The sequence below is a fragment of the Sphaerodactylus townsendi genome, linkage group LG13 (assembly GCF_021028975.2).
Source record: "Sphaerodactylus townsendi isolate TG3544 linkage group LG13, MPM_Stown_v2.3, whole genome shotgun sequence".
NCBI lineage: Eukaryota > Metazoa > Chordata > Lepidosauria > Squamata > Sphaerodactylidae > Sphaerodactylus > Sphaerodactylus townsendi.
In genome coordinates, this window is record NC_059437.1 from 42491192 (window position 1) to 42511921 (window position 20730).

Consider the following 20730-nt stretch of genomic DNA (forward strand, 5'->3'; position numbering starts at 1 on the left):
CATGCTGGCAGGGGCTGATGGGAATTGTAGTCCTTAACATCTGGAGTGCCAAAGGTTCGCCACCACGGTGCTAGGAGAACTGTGGAGAACACCCCAGCCTAAGTTTATTTTGCAGAGTCTCATGTCTCCAGAACAGGCCTGAACCTGTCAGGACTGAGCATGTCAGTGCCAAATGGCAGGTAGGACAGGGGGATGAGGTGTACCATCCTGTGATGTGGGGCGAAAGCCCGGTGTCTTCCCCTCGGCGCCCCAGGGTATCCCGACACAGATCTTATCAAAGGAAGGTGTGAACTGTTCCCAGACTCACAATGCTTTGTAGTGAATGCTTTGTAGTTTGCAGAGGAGAGTAGGAGCCATTTGGCTCAGTGGGAGGGGGCAACGGGATATAGATAAGGGGTTTGCGTGGGAATTGCCAGATTCCTCTTTTATGATGTTACCTACGCTCTGAATTAAAGGCTTTAGAACAAATCTACAGTTTCCGTGATTTCCAGATCCGAGGTTTGACAGAGCCACACGCACACAGAGAATGCATTGGCAAAGTAGATTGCACCACAATCAAATTAACATCGAGGGGATGTTTGATATTTCTGAAATTTACTCTCCTGGTTCAATGGATTTGGCTGGCAGGCATAGGAAATGATGCTCTTGAGCATGCTAAGCAGCTCACTGCCTTCTCTGGTCACCAGTCACCCCTTTTCTGGCCTGTTCACCTACTGATATTCAAATCTGCTTGAGAAGTGGGAAAAGACGGTTGATAGGGTTTCCTGGAGGCAAATACAAACTTGGGGTACTGTGTGGTTTCCGGGCTGTATGGCCGTGTTCTAGCAGCATAGAATGCTGCTAGAACACGGCCATACAGCCCAGAAACCACACAGCACCCCAGTGATTCCGGCCGTGAAAGCCTTCGACAATACATTAAATACAAACTTGTCCCAAACTCTGGACAAGGCTTGGTTTTGGCTGGTAGTGGGAATAAAATTTCTGAACTGGGAACTACCCCTTTGCTGATCCCCACCAATGCTCTCCCATACATGATTGCTCCAACTATTCTCAAAGCCCCCTTGATGCTGAAAAGAAGAACAAAGCTATAGTGTACATAACTCAAATGAAGACCAGGATTTCCACATGTGGAAGGGATCAGAACTAAGCTCATCAAACTCTTTTTATTTTTCCTGTGGCGTCCACACACAAGACGTCACTTCCATATCTCAAGGTGGCTGACCCTGCATAAATCTCTCTCTTTCTTGGGGGAGAGAGTCAGAAGGAAACACCACCCAGCCCATTATGCTCCTCAGCTGCAATGGGACTATGAAATCACACACACAAAAGCTAAATAAAGAGGAAGACCAGATGTGCGAGACCAAGGAAAGTTGATGCTCTTTGCTTTAACTAGGAGAAGGCCATGCTGGTAGCAATGAAAGACCTACTTGCAGTTTTTACATTTCAGTCCAAACAACATCCCTTTCCCACAGACAGTGCATGTCTGAGACATCCAATACTTGGTGGAAAACCTGCAGCAAGAGAGACAGAAAGAGATTGACCTCTGTTAAGCAAGAGCCTTTTTCCAAAACAGGAGCATGTGTTTTTTTCGAAATCTGATCGCTCTTTTCCCCATCTCCAGGAGCACTGGAATTTCTTATTGGTTCTGGCTTAGTAGCCAGAACAGACTTATTATGAGGGTTCCATCCAGCTGTTATGAGACTTGAGAGGAAATTCTAAGTGAATCTAATGTACCAAAATGCCAAAAAGATCATCGGATTAGGAAAAGAGGAAAAAGTGACCACCTTTAAAAAAGTTATGATTTTTCTCATCGTTCAAAAATCTATGCCCAGGGAACAAAGTGCTAACTGCAGTGGGAAAATATGAGTCTCTCTCTCTCTCTCTCCCCCTCTCCCCACCAATAGAGGGGCCTGTTCCATTCATTCCCAATATTTCCTCCTATTTTTCCTCCTATCAGAGGTTATGGGACACAGGACTTCCTTGGAAATGTTGCAAGAGGATCCCTCCAAATCTGCGATGCACCCACTCACTGCCTTTTGACTTCTCCCCTACTCTCCAGTCCAGAGAATAAAAGAGTTAATAATCTGTCTAGAAGCAAAGAACATACACTCCAGCCCTTTTTCCACATAAAAGCCATCACCCTTAGTGGTGTTCTCTGTACTTGCAGCCAGCCCCGCAGGGGAATAGCTTCAACAGAACCAGCAGCAAACTAAATGGTGATCTAGAGGTGCAGGGAAATATCTCCTGAAAGTGTTTTTTTTAAATTTCTTTATCACAGAATTTGCCAAAGTAGTAGAAAGAAGGAGAGATTTTTCCTTATCAAATTATTAGTTCCATGTCGTTCTGCAGGGGTACATTTATTTCACTTTATTTCCCATGCAAAGAAAAAAGTAATGTGTTTGTGTGTGTGTGTGGGGGGGATTAATGTTCAAGAAAACGGCCTATATTCCTCTCCATGTTCAACTGTCACCATCAAATTTTTGGAGCTCCTTTTCCCCATGGCTGCAGGAGTCCAGGAAAAACAAATAAAGAGGAAACACGCATTTCCCAGATCTGCTAAATCTTTTTTTTTTCAGAACAGAACAGGATAGAAGAAGAGGAGGAGTTTGGATTTATACCCCACTTTTCTCAACTGTAAGCGCCTCAAATGGCTTATAAACTCCTTTCCCTTCTTCTCCTCACAACAGACACCCTGTGAGGTAGGTGGGGATGAGAGAGTTTTATCAGAACTGTGACTAGCCCAGGTCACTTCAGCAGGCTTCATGTGTTGAAGTGGGGAAACAAATCCAGTTCACCAGATAAGAGTCCACCATTCATGTGGAGGAATGGGGAATCAAACCCGTCCTCCAGATTAGAGTACACTGCTCTTAACTACTACACCACACTGGCTCTCTCCTTCCAACCATCCCCAGAATCTACATGTTCCATATTTCCACCGTAGCACCATGCGCTTGTTGATTTATTTATCTCCAGGCAAAACCATCAGTCACAAAAGTAGGCTAAGAAAGGACACAAAAACAGCGCAAGGCATGCAATAGATAAAACAGCCTTCAAGCCAGCAGCATACCATAAATCAATTAAGAAAGGTCAAAACCTCTCGGTTTAAAACACAGTTTTAGCCTAGTCCTCAAAGAAAAGAAAGGTAGGTGCTGGATAAGCCTCAAGGCGTTTCAAAGGCAGGTTGCCACCCCTGAAAAAGTCCAGTCTCTGATCACCACCCCCCACTTCACCTCTGCAGGGGGGATCAAGGAAAGGACTTCAGCAGAAGATCTGAACGGGTGGACTAGACAATGTGGGTAGAAGTTGTTCTTTGGGTACCCTGGCCCAGGCCATTCATGAGCTCAAAGGTAAGAACCAGCACTGTGGATTGTTTCTAGACACAGACAGGTCGCCAGGGGCATTCCACCCACGGGGACATATAGGGGCAAATGTCTCCAGGCGGAGGCTATTTAATCACATACTAGAACCAGGGGGCATTCATTGAAAATGCTGGGGGGGGGGGGAAGAATTAGGACTAATAAAAGGAAACACTTCTTCACGCAACGTGTGATTGGTGTTTGGAATATGCTGCCACAGGAGGCAGTGATGGCCACTAACCTGGATGGCTTTAAAAAGGGCTTGGACAGATTTATGGAGGAGAAGTCGATCTATGGCTACCAATCTTGATCCTCCTTGATCTCAGATTGCAAATGCCTTAGCAGACCAGGTGCTCGGGAGCAGCAGCAGCAGCAGCAGAAGGCCATTGCTTTCACCTCCTGCACGTGAGCTCCCAAAGGCACCTGGTGGGCCACTGCGAGTAGCAGAGTGCTGGACTAGATGGACTCTGGTCTGATCCAGCTGGCTTGTTCTTATGTTCTTATGTTCACATGGGGGCAGAAAATCGTTTCGCCTCCTCCCCCCCTTCGCTATAAAATAGGCCGCCCGTGGGGAAAGGGGCGGAAAGCTCAGTTCACCAGCGGGCAGCCCAGTTTCTCTTTCCCTTCCCAGCCGAGCTCAGGCTGCCGTCAGAAAGTCTCTGCCAAGCCCCCCTTTCTCCAACTTGCTGTTTGGAGGTGCTTCAGGGCAGGGCAAGGGGGGGCATCGCTTTCCCCTCTTCTGTCAGGAGAGGGATTAATGGCAAAGGAAGGAGCCCCCAAACCCTAACCCTGCCCCATCCTCAGGACAAGAACTGGTGCAGGAGGGCTGCCTGGGAGCAAACCGACGTTTCCCTTTTCCCAGGCTCCATTTTCTGTCGGGGGGCGGGTGGGTGGGCAAGTCAGTTCTTGCCCCGAACTCCATTTTCTGTCAATACACCACTGCAGGTCGCCAATGTTGACAAGCAGGGATCCGAGTGAGCAAAGTCTGGCAACTACAGAGGGGCTCTTGCTAAACAAGCTGTCATTCAAACTATGCCGTCCAGACTCTTTGCGAAAAGACAGGGTGTTTCCCCACTTACCTTTACTGCCCTTTGCTGCGCGCTACTCTCAGCGCGCGTCATCTCTGGCGAGCGCCCGGGCATCTCCACGACCCTGCGCTCTGCGCGGGGTCATCAAAAGGTGCTGTTTCGAGGAGCGCCAAGGATGCCGCGCGCTGAGGGGGCGCGAGAACAGCAGCATTGGGGGGTGTTGGGGGACCCCGTGCTACTTGAGGAGAGTAGCATGCGGCTTAAGGTAAGTGGGGAAAGGGCCACAGTCAAGAGCAGCTTTTGGTTCCAGCCCTTCGCATGTCCCCTCTCCCACCCGGAGATCCCGCCTGTCCTCGTTTCTTCCAAGGAATGCAAGAGAGGCAAGAGGAGGGCTGCTCGCACGAAACAGATTTAAGGTCGGCAGTTCGCTGATAACGTGCAGAGGTTTTTATCAACAGTAGCTGGAGCCTTATCTGAAGTGACATCAGAATGGAAATAGAGTTATAAGGGGGCACTTTCAAATCTGAAGCAGGAGGACATTATCGAACAGGCGGACACAGATACTCTCCCACTTATCAGCGATCGGCAGTTTTGGGTTAGAGATTTTTAACTCTGTAAATTGCAGCGCCCAAGCAGACTCTGGAGAAATATTTCCCACCAAACTTCTTTTCCCTGGTTGTACTGCAGTTGTGTTTGTGTTATTTAGGGTAAGGGGGAGAATTCTCACTCTTGATTGAAGGGATATCACTGGACACAACAATTTGTTGTTGTTTTGTGGAAGGATGCTTTGTAGCCAGAGTAAACGATGGTCGTTTCCCCACTTACCTCGATCACCCTTTGCTGCGCACTACTCTCAGCGCGCATCATTTCTGGCGCGCTCCCGGGCTTCCCCACGAGCGCAGGGTAATCAAAAGGCACCGTTTTGAGGAGCGCCAGGAATGACACGTGCTGAGGGGGCGTGAGAGAGGCAGCGTTTGGGCGGCTGCGTTGTCGCTGCCCCTGTAGTGGGGAGTGCCGCGGGACCCCACGCTACTTGGGGAGAGTAGCGCGCAGCAGATGGTAAGTGGGGAAACGACCAAAGGCTGCTGATAATAAGACTACCAGGGTAGTGGGGTCAGAGCATCAGACTAGGATCTGGAAGAACCAGATTTGAATCCCCACTCTGCCACGGAAGGTTGCCGGGCAACCTTGGGTTTTGAACTTTGGGTGAAACTGCATTACTCAGCACGCGTGAAAGATGTTCTAGTATTATGGAAGGCGGACGGGCTTCCCTGTGACCAAGAAGAACTATTTTGCAGTAGTCTAGTTGCTTATCATCATCTAGGATGGTTGACTATATTTCAGGGCACGCTGCATTCTGCACAGCAAATGCAGACCTGGCTTCTCAATTGCTGTGCTCAGCTAACTGCTTCTGTATGACAAGAATTTCTCCATAGCTTGAACTATGCTTGAAGCAAGCAGCTACACCGGACCAGAGGACGCCGATTTACAAACACGATGTTAAGAAGCAGAATCCTAATCTACCCTGTTCCCCTGAATATAAGACATCCCCTGAAAATAAGACATAGTAGACGCAGTGGTGGCGAACCTTTGGCACTCCAGATGTTATGGACTACAATTCCCATCAGCCCCTGCCAGCATGGCCAATTGACCATGCTGGCTGATGGGAATTGTAGTCCATAACATCTGGAGTGCCAAAGGTTCGCCACCACGGTAGTAGAAGTGTTGCTGAAGTGCGAAATATAAGGCATCCCCCAAAAGTAAGACATAGCAAAGTTTTTGTTTGGAAGCATGCCCGACGAACAAAACACAGAAAATAAGACATTTTCCCCTGAAAATAAGACATAGCACATCTTTGGAAGCAAAAAATTCTGCACAGCCAGAATCCACTGGATGTTGTGGGTTTTCTGGGCTGCGTGGCCGTGGTCTGGCAGTTTTGGCTCCAAACTTTTCACCCACATCTACCGCTGGCATCTGCAGAAGCATCTCATGTAGAGAAATACATCTTACAGTGACACATCTCTGGTGATGGCAGCCGTAGATGCGGGAGAAATGTTAAGAGCACAACTACTACAAAGCCCGGAAAACCCATAACAGCCAGAATTCTAATCATTTGTGCCACCTTTTACCAGGAGCTGAGGATGGGGGTAATAGCAGGCCAGGTACATTAGAGCACAGCTAAATGACATAAAAGGTCTCTGGTCAAACAGTTAAATACCAGCTGCCAGTGATGGAAGGATATGTAGAGTGGGACCGAAGGAGGAGCCCAAGCTGGAGCAGAATGTTTTAGAGCAGTGGCCCAGAAGTAAACAAATGTTGTTTATCCCAATTTAAGTCCCACACCTACACATATGGAGCTATTTGCCCAGCGGGGCAGCGAAGGGGGGACACCGCACAGTGACTCTCCTCCAGCGCCACGGCTGCAATCCAAATCACACACACCACGGCTATTAACTTATAAAGATGCGAGAGATCCATTAATGGTTTTGTCCTGCTGTCATGCCGGGCTCATTCCACTGCCACATTCACACACGGCAACTGATTAAGACCTCTTAACGTGACCGCAGGTGACCGGCATCCCCACCCCACCGTCTCCTGCAGCCTGCTTGCTTTCCGGCTGAATGTCCGAAGAGATCGTCACCGGAGCACATCGAGTCAGTTCTCTCGTTCCCAACTTTTCCCTTCTGTTTTTATTCCTTGCCCTTGCCAGGAGCTCCATTCTGGACTGAGGACCCTAACCCAGTGGTGGCGAACCTTTGGCACTCCAGATGTTATGGACTACAATCCCCATCAGCAGCAGTGGCGTAGGAGGTTAAGAGCTCGTGTATCTAATCTGGAGGAACCGGGTTTGATTCCCAGCTCTGCCGCCTGAGCTGTGGAGGCTTATCTGGGGAATTCAGATTAGCCTGTGCACTCCCACACACGCCAGCTGGGTGACCTTGGGCAAGTCACAGCTTCTCGGAGCTCTCTCAGCCCCACCTGCCTCACAGGGTGTTTGTTGTGAGGGGGGAAGGGCAAGGAGATTGTAAGCTCCTTTGAGTCTCCTACAGGAGAGAAAGGGGGGGATATAAATCCAAACTCTTCTTCTTCTTCTTCTTCTTCTTCTTCTTCATCAGCCCCTGCCAGCATGGCCAATTGGGGCTGATGGGAATTGTAGTCCTTAACATCTGGAGTGCCAAAGGTTCGCCACCACTGCCCTAACCGTTAGCACCCTTTTCCTTGGGGGTCAGTTCAGGGTGTTTCAGTGAAGAATTCTGGTGTGCCGTTTTCAAAGGCCTTGTGTTTGGTGTGACATAATCACATGTGAGCTGTGGGTTCTCCTTCATCCCTGCACGTGTGGTACCTGATTAGGATCAGGACCACGCGGAGTAGGAGCTTCAATATTTCTCCTCTGCCATTTTCGTAGGTTGAAGCGATGCCAGCGGTCTCTGTTGGGCCTGCCGGGGAAACCCATGTCTATCCTAGGGAATGTGTGCTTTCCCCCCAAGCAGTACCCCCCTGAACTCAGCCTGAAGCCTGCTCTACACATAAGTAAAGCAAAAAAATGATGTTACGGGATCTTCCTTTGAACAACAGTGTTTCTCAAGAAGATTGTTAAAAATACAGAGACTGGTTATTCACTATCTTACCTATGTTTGATTGAGTTTCCAAGATCTCGTCGAGGAATTTGCGGGGACCAGCGAGGTACTGAGAGTGTATCTGCAAGACAGAAATCAAAGGAAAAGTGACTAATGGCCAAGGAGGAAAATCCAGACCTCTCCATCACAAAGTTTTTGGCTTGGCATATCCCAACACTGCCACTGTGACTCTGGGTAAAGGTTGCGGTTTAGTGACAGAGCACTGAGTTTGCAGGCAGAAGATCCCATGTTCAGCCTTGGGTGTTGCCCATTAAAGCATCTTCAGACTTAGGTGCTGGGAAATGCCTTTCTCTTCCTGAGACCCTAAATAGCCAATTCAGAATACAGCATGGTGAGAGTGAGAGCAAATGGATTCTAATCTGGAGAACCGGGTTTGATTCCCCACTCCTCCACCTGAGTGGCAGAGGCTTATCTGGGGAACCAGATGTGTTTCTGCATTCCTACATTCCTGCTGGGTGGCCTTGGATTAGTCATAGTTCTTTCAGAACTCAGAACCCCACCTACCTCACAGGTGTCTGTTGTGAGGAGAGGAAGGGAAAGGAGCTTGTAAGAAAGGTAGGGTATGAATCCAAACTCCTCTCCTTTTACACAATACTTTGCTAAATGGATAGCTGGTCTGACTCATAATATGGCTTCATACAATCCGTTTGCTTGCGTGTGTGCGTGTGTGCGCGCACGTGTAACAAATATTCTGAAACATTTCACAATCACTGAATAACAAAACAAGCAGAAATTAGACTTTTAAAATGATTGCGATAAGAGAAACTGTTCACTGGATTTATACAGGAAAGACTTCACAGAATGTTAATTAGACAGAAGTAAGTTTTATTTTCAAGGGGGAAATTGCAGCCACAGGTAGAAGCATGGAAGGTACGTAGCTTTGGCGTATAAAAAGCAACGTCAAATAGCATTTTTAATAATAAAAACAAACATCTCCACAGACAATAGATAGGACAGTTAAGCGATGAAAGATCAAATCAGTACCACCGCACAGGCTGAATACTGATGTTTGATAAGTGTATGTAATATTAGTGAAGAATTATTAAATATGAAGAAGAGTTGGCTTTTAAATCCCACTTTTCTCCACCCTTAAGACACAGCTGTCAAACTCGCGGCCCTCCAGATGTTATGGACTACAGTTCCCATCATCCCCTGCCAGGCAGGGAATGATGGGAACTGTAGTCCATAACATCTGGAGGGCCACGAGTTTGACACCTGTGCCTTAAGAAGTCTCAAAGAGGCTTACATCCGTCTTCCCTTCCTCTCCCCACATCAGACACCTTGCAAGGTAGATGGGCCTGAGAGAATTCTGAGAGAACTGTGACTAGCCCAAGGTCACCCAGCAGGCATCATGCAGAGGAGCAGGAAAACAAACCGAGTTCACCAGATTAGAGTCCCCTGCTCACGTGAAGGAGTGGGGAATCAAACAAACCCGGTTCTCCAGATTAGAGTCTGCCGCTGTTAATCACTACACCATGATGTACTACACCACCACTCCACCAGACATTTTCTTTATTGCTGCCACATTATAAAATTTCTTTCTGAAAAATCCAAACAATGATTCAAACCATTATATTCCTGCATTTGTCCTATTGTGACCCTGCTTCCCCTGTAGCATATAGTGTTAGTTTGTCTTTTTTATTGTTTCCACCAGCTCAGATAGCCGATGGATAACATAATCAGTTCTCCCTGCCAGCATGGCCAATCGACCATGCTGGCAGGGGCTGATGGGATTTGTAGTCCATGAACATCTGGAGAGCCACAGGTTGCAGACCCCTGTTTTAGTCACTTTGGGTTGCCTGGAATGAGGCTAACACCAACCACACTCAAATCTCTTTTCAGATACTCTTTCCGGTTCACTTGAGACACAGCCATTAAATACATAGTTAAAAGGACCACAGTGCTACAACATGCAAGCACAGGTCTTCTCCCTTAGAATACTTGCAGCTCTCATTGCTCAACATCTGCCCTTCACAGATTCTTGTAGTAATCTGAGGTGATAACTGCAGGATTGGATATTTTTTAAACTTCATCACAGCACAATCTCTCTGTGTCCAATAGCTTGACATTTACTCCTGACTGCTCCACTTCTGGCCAATTTAGGGCAAAACATTTCCATGAAGTTTTTGCAGATCTCCACTTGTAAGAATAAATAAATACGTTGTGTGCCCTAGAGAACGACCAGTGGAAAGGCTGTTTGGGCACTGCTAGGAGCATCAGCTCATAAGGAGGAAGAGGCTCTTCACGCTAACAGAAAAACCAATATGTTTCTCTGAGTCCAAAATGCCATCCAGAAGAGATATAAGTCTGGACCCCTGAAATCTGACCACTTCCAGCCCACAAGCAGACTCCAGCGGTGACCCCAGGGTTTACTATGTATGCCTGTCAATCCTTCTACAAACATACTCCTGAGGTTTTTTTATATTGGCTGTGAACTTGTCTGTTTGCATTCATATCCTATTTTAATAATACAGGTGGAGGTGTTTTTAATTACGTGCCATTTCAGAAGGTTACATTTGCATGCTGCTTCCTGCGCACAACCAAGCTCCCCTTCGCAGCTTAGGAACGACTCGGGAGCATTTCATGCCGGAGACGCTCGATAAGGTTCACCAAACAGGTTGCAGAGTAATTGCTACATAAGAGCAAATTAACTCTTTCGCTGGACTGGGATGTTCAGTCCGATCCTCTCTGTCTCCAACCAGGGCTGGCCAGATGCTGTTGAGAAGGATAGGACAAGCTGGGGGCCCCGTGAAGAATCGCGGCGCCGGGGCAATTTGGAAACACATTCCCTCCAAGATTAGTGATTTGAGCATGCTAATTTCCTCTCGGTTCTCGGCTGCTTTCAACATTCTGCGTCTTTCGGAGCATGCTCGGTCCACACCTTTTTTGTTTTGTCTTTTGATTAATCCGCAAAGTTATATTTTATGCATACCAGGGGAATCCCCCCAAGACTCTTCGTTCACTACTTGGCATCCTTACTGGGCTGCTTTTGTGATTGGCATGAGTCACTCTAAATGTAATGGTAAATGAAGATGCCTTCCCCTGTCATTTGTCCCCAGCAGAGGTAGGTAATACTGCTGGGCATAGCAGGCCTTGACAAATTTTCTTCACCCCCCCACCCCCACCCCCTTCCAAATTAAGAAGCCAGACATATTTATCAGCTTTCAGGTTTTATGTTTCAGTGATGACATTTTCTCATTATCTCATCTCAATGGAACCGGCTCAAGGCTGACTCAGCCTTCCAGCCTCCTGCGGTTGCTAAAATGAATATTGCTAAGAAAAAAATCTAATCCTAAACTCTGCACAATTTGTCACTTTTTTTAAGAACATAAGAGCATAAGAACAAGCCAGCTGGATCAGACCAGAGTCCATCTAGTCCAGCTCTCTGCTACTCTCAGTGGCCCACCAGGTGCCTTTGGGAGCCCACATGCAGGATGTGAAAGCAATGGCCTTCTGCTGCTGCTGCTGCTCTGGAGCACCTGGTCTGCTCAGGCATTTGCAATCTCAGATCAAGGAGAATCAAGATTGGTAGCCATAGATCGACTTCTCCTCCATAAATCTGTCCAAGCCCCTTTTAAAGCTATCCAGGTTAGTGGCCATCACCACCTCCTGGGGCAGCATATTCCAAACACCAATCACACGTTTTCAAACGATACAACAGAAGCACTGTAGTGCATTACAAAATACTGTCATCCCAACAACAAAAAAACTAACCTCTGTCCCTCACCTAAACAAGTTTTGTACTTTTGCTGAGAAACACCAAGGCTCATTCCGCACATGCAGAATAATGCACTTTCAAACTGCTTTCAGTGCTCTTTGAAGCTGTGCGGAATAGCAAAATCCACTTGCAAACTGTTGTGAAAGTGGTTTGAAAACGCATTATTTTGCGTGTGCGGAAGGGGCCCAAGAGTTACAATGAATGACTGATGAAAATACTAGCTCCCACAATGAAATTTCTGAGTGCCGTGGTACCCTGGCACTTGGGATTTGTTGAATGCTGGAGTATGAGTTTGTTGTTGTTGTCATGTTACTGACAAATCAATTAATTTTGGCATGGCATGGCATGATACGATCGGACTGAGGACTGAATTTCCTAAGACACCTTGCTAGACATTCATCCTATAACCCAACAAGTTAAAAGTTCAAAACAGATTTGGCATTATGGTATATTTTTCATGATCAATAAAGAACAATAGATGTAGCATACATCGTCGAAGGCTTTCACGGCATCATTTGGTGTTGGTGCCGTGTTTCTAGCAGCATTCTCTCCTGACGTTTCGCCTGCATCTGTAGCTGGCATCTTCAGAGGATCTGATATCAGATCCATCAGATCCTCTGAAGATGCCAGCCACAGATGCAGGCGAAACGTCAGGAGAGAATGCTGCTAGAACACGGTCATACAGCCCGGAAACCACACAGCACCCCAGTAGCATACATCTTTTGAGCATGGAAGAAACATATGTTCTAATGCCTATTTTTGGCTTGGACTTCATATACAGCATCATCTCAGGAGGGATGATGGCTCAGGAATGATCTTGTGGAAAGACACTTGGAGTGGCTGACTGTTCTTACTGCTTGGGCAGGGTTCTAGGTTGTCTTGTTGGGTTCTAGACTCCATCTCCCCTGCGTCAAGACAGAAGCCAACGATACGGACCTTTATCTCCACTGCAGAATCAATTGTTTTGAAATTGAAAGCCAGGAGTTATCTGATGACGGCCACAGAAACAGGCTGGTCCGCACAAGCACAAGGAGAGACTTCCTTATTTTCAGCCATGCCTTTTGCTCACTGCTAAATCACATTATACAAATGAGCTACGTTCATCTTCCCCTGGTCCTTTGTAAGCCAAACACATGGGCAATTACAGTTACTTACCTAAAGTTAAATTAAAACCTCCACTTTATCATCTGCGATTTATTTCCACTAACTTTCAGCTGGCCTCAATTAAATCCTGCTATTTTATGAAGAGAGAGGGGAAGAGGAGAGAGAATGGCTGAGGTATTTAATTACTTTCTTTAACATGCTCATCACCAAAAATTATTATTAAAGCGTATCAGGGATTATAACCTCCGAACAAAGCAGCGAGAGACCCTTCGTGATTTGCAGGTAATTATTTTCATTACGGGGATGATGGATGAAGGATCTATTAACAATAGTCCCACTGTTTGCTGTGGAGTGCCAGGAGATGGAGGGGACTGAAATGCCGCAGAGAAAAGAGCCCTGAAGGGTTTAGAGATTTTTCCAGCTAATTTGTGACTCTCCTTTCTAATCCAAGAGAAATGGAACTACTGACATTTCCACCAGAATGGAAAACTGAAAGGCCATCATTCCATCTTTCCTTGAAACTCTAGAAACAATGATGCACAAAACATCCCAAGAGGCTTCCAATCTTGCCCAGGCAATAGGGCAGTGATGGCGAACCTTTTCGAGACCGAGTGCCCAAATTGCAACCCAAAACCCACTTATTTATCGCAAAGTGCCAACATGGCAATTTAACCTGAATACTGAGGTTTTAATTTAGAAAAAAGTTTGCTCCAAGGCACACATTACTTGGGAGTAAGCTTGGTGAAGCAACCGTGCAACAGTTTGAATGGGTGAATCACAGCCCTTGGAGGGTTTACTCAGAAGCAAAGCCAGTCTAGATATGTGTGTGTGTGTGGGGGGGTGATTTTCCACTCCCCCTAAATGATGAACTCTGTGCTCGCGTGCCCACAGAGAGTGCTCTGAGTGCCACCTCTGGCACGCGTGCCATAGGTTCGCCATCACTGCAATAGGGAAACCCTTTGAACAGTAGGTGCACAAAAATGTCAGCTGTGCAGGCACATGGCTGACTGGCTCACATCTATCATAAACTTGCAGAATAATGCTCTTTCAATCCACTTTCAATGCACTTTGCAGCTGGATTTCACTGTGCAAAATAGCAAAATCCACTTGCAAACAATTGTGATTGAAAGTGGATTGGAAGTGGATTGGAAGCGCATTATTCTGCATGTGCAGAAGGGGCCTCTGTCTCACGGTCTTTCAAATTCAAAAGTAATGAATTGCAAAATACAACACACACCCACACGCACACATTACTCTGCAGGAGGAGATGTCACCTTCTCCAAATTCTACTGGCACCTCATTCAAAAAAACAGAGGTTCCCAAATTCCGGGAGGTCATCTCCCAACCTTCAGCTTCACTGATGTAACATAAGCCAGACACCACCTTCTCCAGGTTTAGGGGCCTCTTGTCAAGTAGCTCCACTGAGAGAACACAAACCAACCACCCTGCAATATTAAACAATAATCTGCCCCCCACAAAAAAAAATGACTGGCCAGCAGTTGTAACTGGGATGGATGACATCAATAAATTGAACAACTAGTGTGGCGTAGTGGTTAAGAGCAGTGGATTCTAATCTGATGAACTGGGCTTGATTCCCCATTCCTCCACATGAGCAACAGACTCTTATCTAGTGAACTAGCTTTGTTTCCCTGCTCCTACACATGAAGCCTGCTCAGGCTAGTCACAGTTCTCTCAGAACTCTCTCAGTCCCACCTACCTCACAAGGAACCTGTTGTGGGGGTGAGGGAAAGAAGGTGATTGTAAGCCACTCTGAGACTCCTTAAAGGTTGAGAAAACAGGGTATAAAAACCAACTCTTATTATAATTGTTCTTGACTAGATGGACATGCTACTGGTGGGCAGAAACCCTGATATGAACAGGGCAGGTCCAAGGATTCTGGGTGCCCCCCTGATATAGCAGGGAGGTGAGAAAGGGGCACTTATCCTCCTATTCCCTGCTGTACCATAGGAGATAGGAAGATGGAGCTTACCCTCTGTCCCCTCCCCTACAGTGAGGAGGCAGAAGATGGCACCTGCCCTCTTCATCATCCTCACTATAACAGGATACTTCTACCCACCCTTCTCTCCCTGTTGTTAAAATTTTAAATTGAGGTATGTTGGCGGGAGAGGTGGGAATTGTGGGTAAATTCATAGGCCTAAAAGCTTCTCAGAGATGCTTTCCAGAAAGGGAATTGACCGCAATGAAGCGCTGACAGTAATCAAGCACCACGTGACCAAACATAAATTTTATGCCGGAGTACTAAAGCTATCACACAAAGCGATTCTGTGTATATTTATTGTGAGACCTCATATGTGCCATTTCCTAAATAAAAGACACCCAATTACCAGTGTCTGAGCCATAGAAAGGTTATGGACAGATTAATCAACACATCCATGTTCAGTAATGTTAAGTTTATATTCCCAATTATATGAATGGGCTCTCTTCCACCGGCTCTTCGTTGATCTCTTACTCTGAATGTTGACTCTTTAATTGGCTCTTTAATTATCAACTTAATTGGTTCTGAATGTTGGCTCTTCAATTATAAGGGGTGGTTGATCCCTGGTCTAGCCCCTGAGACCCGGTTACTTTTCTTCTAATAGCCCTTATCCCATCTTTAAGACCACCCCAAAACTCACCCATCACCTGGCCCAACCCTCTGAAGGAACCAAAAGTAGCACGGAGTCAGACAATCAGTGCCTTGGGAAGTTTAACTTCACCAGTCTCATCTCATCAATAGAAATGCAAATGGTACAGGAAGGGGAGGCAGGGAAGTAGGACCAAATTACCAGGCATTAGCAGAGTTGCGGCTTATTTGAAGTAGTCAAGAGCTGTTCATATTTTCAGAGGTCTTTCCCTTTTTATGCTGTCAAGTCTCATCTGACATATGGAGCGCCCTGGTGGGCTTCCCAAGGCAAGAGATAGTCAGAGGTGGTTTGCCACTACCTGCCTCTGTGTCATGGCCTGAGTAACCTTGGAGGTCTCCCATCCAAATACTTACTGGGATCAAATAAGAAGAAGAGTTGGCTTATATAGCCTGCCTTTCTCAAGCTTTCAGGAATCTCAAAGTGGCTTACAATCACTTTCCCCTCCTCACAACAGGGGGTAGGGGAGACTGAGAGAGTTCTGAGAGAACTGTGACTAGCCCAAAGTCAACCAGCCGGCTTCATGCGGAAGAGTGGGGAAACAAACCCAGTTCATCGGATTAGAGTCTGCCACTCCTGTGGAGGTGTGGGGAATCAAATCTGGTTCTCAGATTAAAGTCCACCTCAACCACTATACCAAACTGGCTTGACCTTGCTTGGCTTCAAAGATCTGATGAGATCAGGCTAGCCTAGGCTGACCAGACGTCCCGCTTTTGGCGGGACAGTCCCGCCTTCAAACAATTTGTCCCGCGTCCCGCGGGTTATTTCAATTGTCCCGATTTTTGGGAGGCTGCCGCACTGAAACCTGGGGCACAAGGCAGTGCGGCAGCCTCCTGCGCAGGTGCAGTGGCCACGGGAGCACGTTTGGCCAGCCGCTCGGGCCTCTGTCACAGGGCAGGAAACGGCAAGCCCCAGAAGGCAGTGCGCTCCTGCGGCCGCGCCCCTACCCCCCGTCCCGGTTCGCAAAGGTGACCATCTGGTCACCTTAGGCTAGCCTGAGCTATCCAAGGGAAGGCTGAGCTTTCATCCCAGCCCATTTTAATTGCCCCAGTGCTACTGGGGGATCCTTGTGTAACCCCTATTCTCCACATCTGTGTCCCTGCCAATTAAACACAATTGAAAGAGTGGGACATGGGTTATGATATAGCCCATTTTAGAAGGACTTCACTTCCACATATCTCACCCTTACTGTACCCAAATTCCCAGGAAGATCTTCTTTGCAGGCTGCTCCAATGAAATCATCTCTTCTAAAGTGACCAAATTCTATGCTGAGACTTTGTCCGTAAGAAAACAGATGATCCAAACTTTTTAATAACGTTTATGAATAAATTACCAACCAATAAGACTATGCATTTTCATCTTTGTATCTTAATTTTACATTTTTATGTAAACTGTGGTTGTTGACTGATCTCTTGACTGTAATAATGATTGATTGATTGATTGATTGATTGACAGACAAGTACCATCAGCCTCCATGCCCTCCTGACCACAGAAGGCAGACCACGAGGAAGCCGGTAAGCATGATTTGACAGTGTGTTCCTGCATTGCAGGGATTGGACTTGATGGCCCTTGGGGTCTCTTCCAACTCTATGACTCTATGATGATATCACATGTGCCCATGTAGCACAGTAAATCTGTGCATGCCATTTGCTGATATTCACACATGCTATTTAAAAACAATTGTAAAAATATTTCAGTGGGTATTATTGTCTGTGTTATCACAGGTGCTATCCAACCATTGCCCAAGACAGTCACATTTTAAAAAGTCCTGAAATATACTGGGTTCACTTTTTGATATGATCCAAAGAGGCATCCCAGATTTTTATAAGCAATTTTTTTCAGAGGCTTCAATACTACTGAAACAATTGTTCCCCCAGTGATGGTAGTTTATCCCCAAACAAGAATACAATATCATGTCCACATCTCTGAAAATGTCTGTGCAAGAATTTAGGAGACACTCTCGGCTCTCATCATGACTGTGAGTCATGTGGGCAACTGCATTTGCAAAACACTTTGGGGTCCTTTGCGTTTTCATCCATACAAAAGCCCCACAGATTGCTATTATCCATTAATCCCCTCAAGGAAGGAAAATGTTGGAATGGGCCTTTGAGCAACCACAATGCAAGATTGCAGCCTGCTTTCCCCTTAACAAACCACAACCCTCCCGATAGCAGTTGGTGGCATTTCCCCTCCTCACTTTCAGAATGATCCTGAGACCCGTACAAGTTTATTGCTCGGAATCGGCTTTATTACACTAACTTCAGAGCAATTCAGATGTGCTTTAACTCCAAACCTCTCTCTGCCTGCAGATTTATTTGTCAGTGCTAGACGCTGTCATCAGATTGAAGGTTATGCTTCGAAGTAACTAATTGCCTGTGGACAAACAAAGGGCCGGCATGATGCTGTTCCATCCAGAACAAACCAGTCATATCGGTCCTGTTCCTGGGCCACGGAGGAAAGTTGAACTTTTTTCTGCACAAACAAGTGGTGCATTCCTTGCCGGCCACAATTGACTCATTGGTAATTATTACACTTGGAGTTCATACATGTATCCACAAGTTTGGAAACTTTTCTCAGGTGATGTACAGAGCATGTCGTCTAATGTGAAGCAAATGTTTGCATCAATCCCCTTATAATTAAAGGCAGGATTCCCCTCATTATCAATTCACCCATTTCATATTTCGGTTGTTTTGCCTGCCACACTTTTCTGCAACAGGGGTTTAAGCAGTGGTGGGATCCAAAAATTTTAGTAACAGGTTCCCATGGTGGTGGGATTCAAACAGTGGCGTAGTGCCAATGAGGCTGGGCGGGGCACAACGGGGGCGTGGCCGGGCATTCTGGGGGCGGGGCATTGCTGGACGGGGCTGTGGCAAGGACGCAGCCGCTGCACCAGTCCTTAGGCGGGAAACGAATGCACGCAGGCGCAGGCTGCCATGCACGCCGGTGCACCTCCTGCTAGACTGCTTCAAGTTGTGCGTGCTACTGCTGAGAGGAGGGGCGTAACTAAGGCAAAAGTCACATGGCAAAATCACCAATTAGTAACCCCCTCTCGGCACACACAAATAATTAGTAACCTACTCTCGGGAACCTGTGAGAACCTGCTGGATCCCACCTCTTCGTTTAAGTCTTCTCCTTGAGCCAGGTCTCTGATCAAAAATGCCCCCCTCTGATCAGTTTCAAACAGGCACAATATGGACGCCTGTCCATCCTCCACACTGAGCATTAAAGCAGCCTGGAAATTTCTGGACAGGACAATGTCACAAGCTGAAGAGTTCACTCCTCCCCTTTCCACGCCTGCTTTTTAGAGCCTCAGCACCAGTCTGGTATTCCAATGACAACTCATATCATGTGTTTAGCTCTAGGCGTGGGGAGATCCCGACTCAATGATGAAGATTCACTCGTTGACATTGGGATGGTGACTCCCCCAATGTAACCTACTTTACAGGATTATTGTGAGAAGGACGAGAGAGTGAACTATTGAAAAAATATGTGACATAAAGAATATTATGTTTAAAAGGTTTGCAGTTGCCCATGTCTAGAGTGCCACCCTTTCATTGTCATGTATACCACACCACGTTATGGGCTACCAAAAAGACGAATAAGTGGGTTCTAGATCAAGTCAAGCCTGTAATCTCCTTAGAAGTTAAACTACTGAACTGAGGTTATCGTCCTTTGGTCATATTATGACAAGTGGAAAAGACAATAATGCCAAGAAAAGTCAATGGTAGCATGAAAAAAACAGGAAGACCCAACATGAAATGGATTGATGTGTCAGCTTGCAAGTCCTTAGCAAGGCTGCTAACGATAGGACATTTTGAAGATCGTTGATGTATAAGGTCGCCGCAGGTCAGAAGCAACTGGACAGCATTCAACAGACACTGTGCCACCCACCTGTATTGCACTGAACAACAACAGGTGTTTGCAACAAGGAGGTTATAACCCATCATTGGGCACAAGGGAGGCAACAGAGGAAGTCAAAGATGGTGGAAGTAGAAGTGACTAGATGAAGAATATCAAATCAGTCCCGTTCCACGTATTTAGGCTTACATTTTAGTAGGGGAGTAGAATTGTGCTAAAGGCTTCCCAGAGAAGGTAGGTTTTGAAAGGGATTTGAAGCGTTTGGGACTCTTTAGTTTGGAGAGGAGACGTCTGAGGGGGGATATGATTGAAATATATAAAATTATGCATGGGACAGAAAATGTTGATAGAATTTTTTCTCTCTTTCTCACAATACTAGAACCAGGGGGCATACATTGAAAATGCTGGGGGGAAGAATTAGGACTAATAAAAGGAAACACTTCTTCACGCAATGTGTGATTGGTGTTTGGAATAAGCTGCCACAGGAGGTGGTGATGGCCACTAACCTGGTTAGCTTTAAAAGGGGCTTGGACAGATTTATGGAGTAGAAGTCAATTTATGGCTACCAATCTTGATCCTCTTTGATCTGAGATTGCAAATGCCTTAACAGACCAGGTGATCGGGAGTAACAGCCGCAGAAGGCCATTGCTTTCACCTCCTGCATGTGAGCTCCCAATGACACCTGGTGGGCCACTGCGAGTAGCAGAGAGCTGGACTAGATGGACTCTGGTCTGATCCAGCTGGCTTGTTCTTATGTTCTTATGTTCTTAAGACAGTGAGGCTACTTTATATTTACCAGGCAGTTACAGGCAGGAAGGCAGCTAGGGAGAAAAAGGCCCTTTGTAGTAAAGGTCACAGGCAGAGACCACAATGGGGGATGAGAATGGAGCATGGAATAAGGGTGAGGCACTTACACCGATTCCAGGAGCAGACAGGAAGCCAGCATTTAAATGGTTCAAGGAATTTGAAGAAGGGTGTTGTCACATGATCGGGGGACAAGCAAGGAAGCAAAACATCCATGACTCGCCTTTGCACGTCTGGGAATATGGGGCCAATTCCCAAAGGCCCAAAGAGGCACATGCTCTGGCACCTCTTGCATTAGAGTTTAAACATCAGCACTTTGATAGTCAGCAACAACACTGTAAAGAATCCCAGCAGGGAGGCCACGAAGTCACCGGGCCGAGACGGTTTCGCTCAGAACCGACCAGTTTCCCTTGACAGAAGCAGCCGCAGGAAAATTAGCAGCCCGGCAGAAAGGAGAAGGTGACAAACAGGGTCAACGCCTTTCCCTCTCTTCATCTGACAGGAGACACAACAGAGAGCCCCGCAAGCCACGGCTGTCTCCGCTGACGGACAGGTGTGACGACAAGCCCTGAGACCTGGATG

General features: G+C 46.7%; 1 protein-coding gene across 2 annotated transcripts in view; it reads right to left on the bottom strand.

Moving 5' to 3' along the window:
• KSR2 (kinase suppressor of ras 2) overlaps nucleotides 1–20730 on the bottom strand; it is a 257007-nt gene that overhangs the window by 102000 nt on the left and 134277 nt on the right. For both annotated transcript variants that reach the window (XM_048515057.1, XM_048515058.1), the window contains exons 6-7: nucleotides 8014–8083; nucleotides 1428–1511 (exon numbers count right to left, since the gene is read on the bottom strand). In XM_048515057.1, the coding sequence (XP_048371014.1) occupies nucleotides 1428–1511; nucleotides 8014–8083 (154 nt within the window). The remainder of the gene's footprint in view (nucleotides 1–1427; nucleotides 1512–8013; nucleotides 8084–20730) is intronic.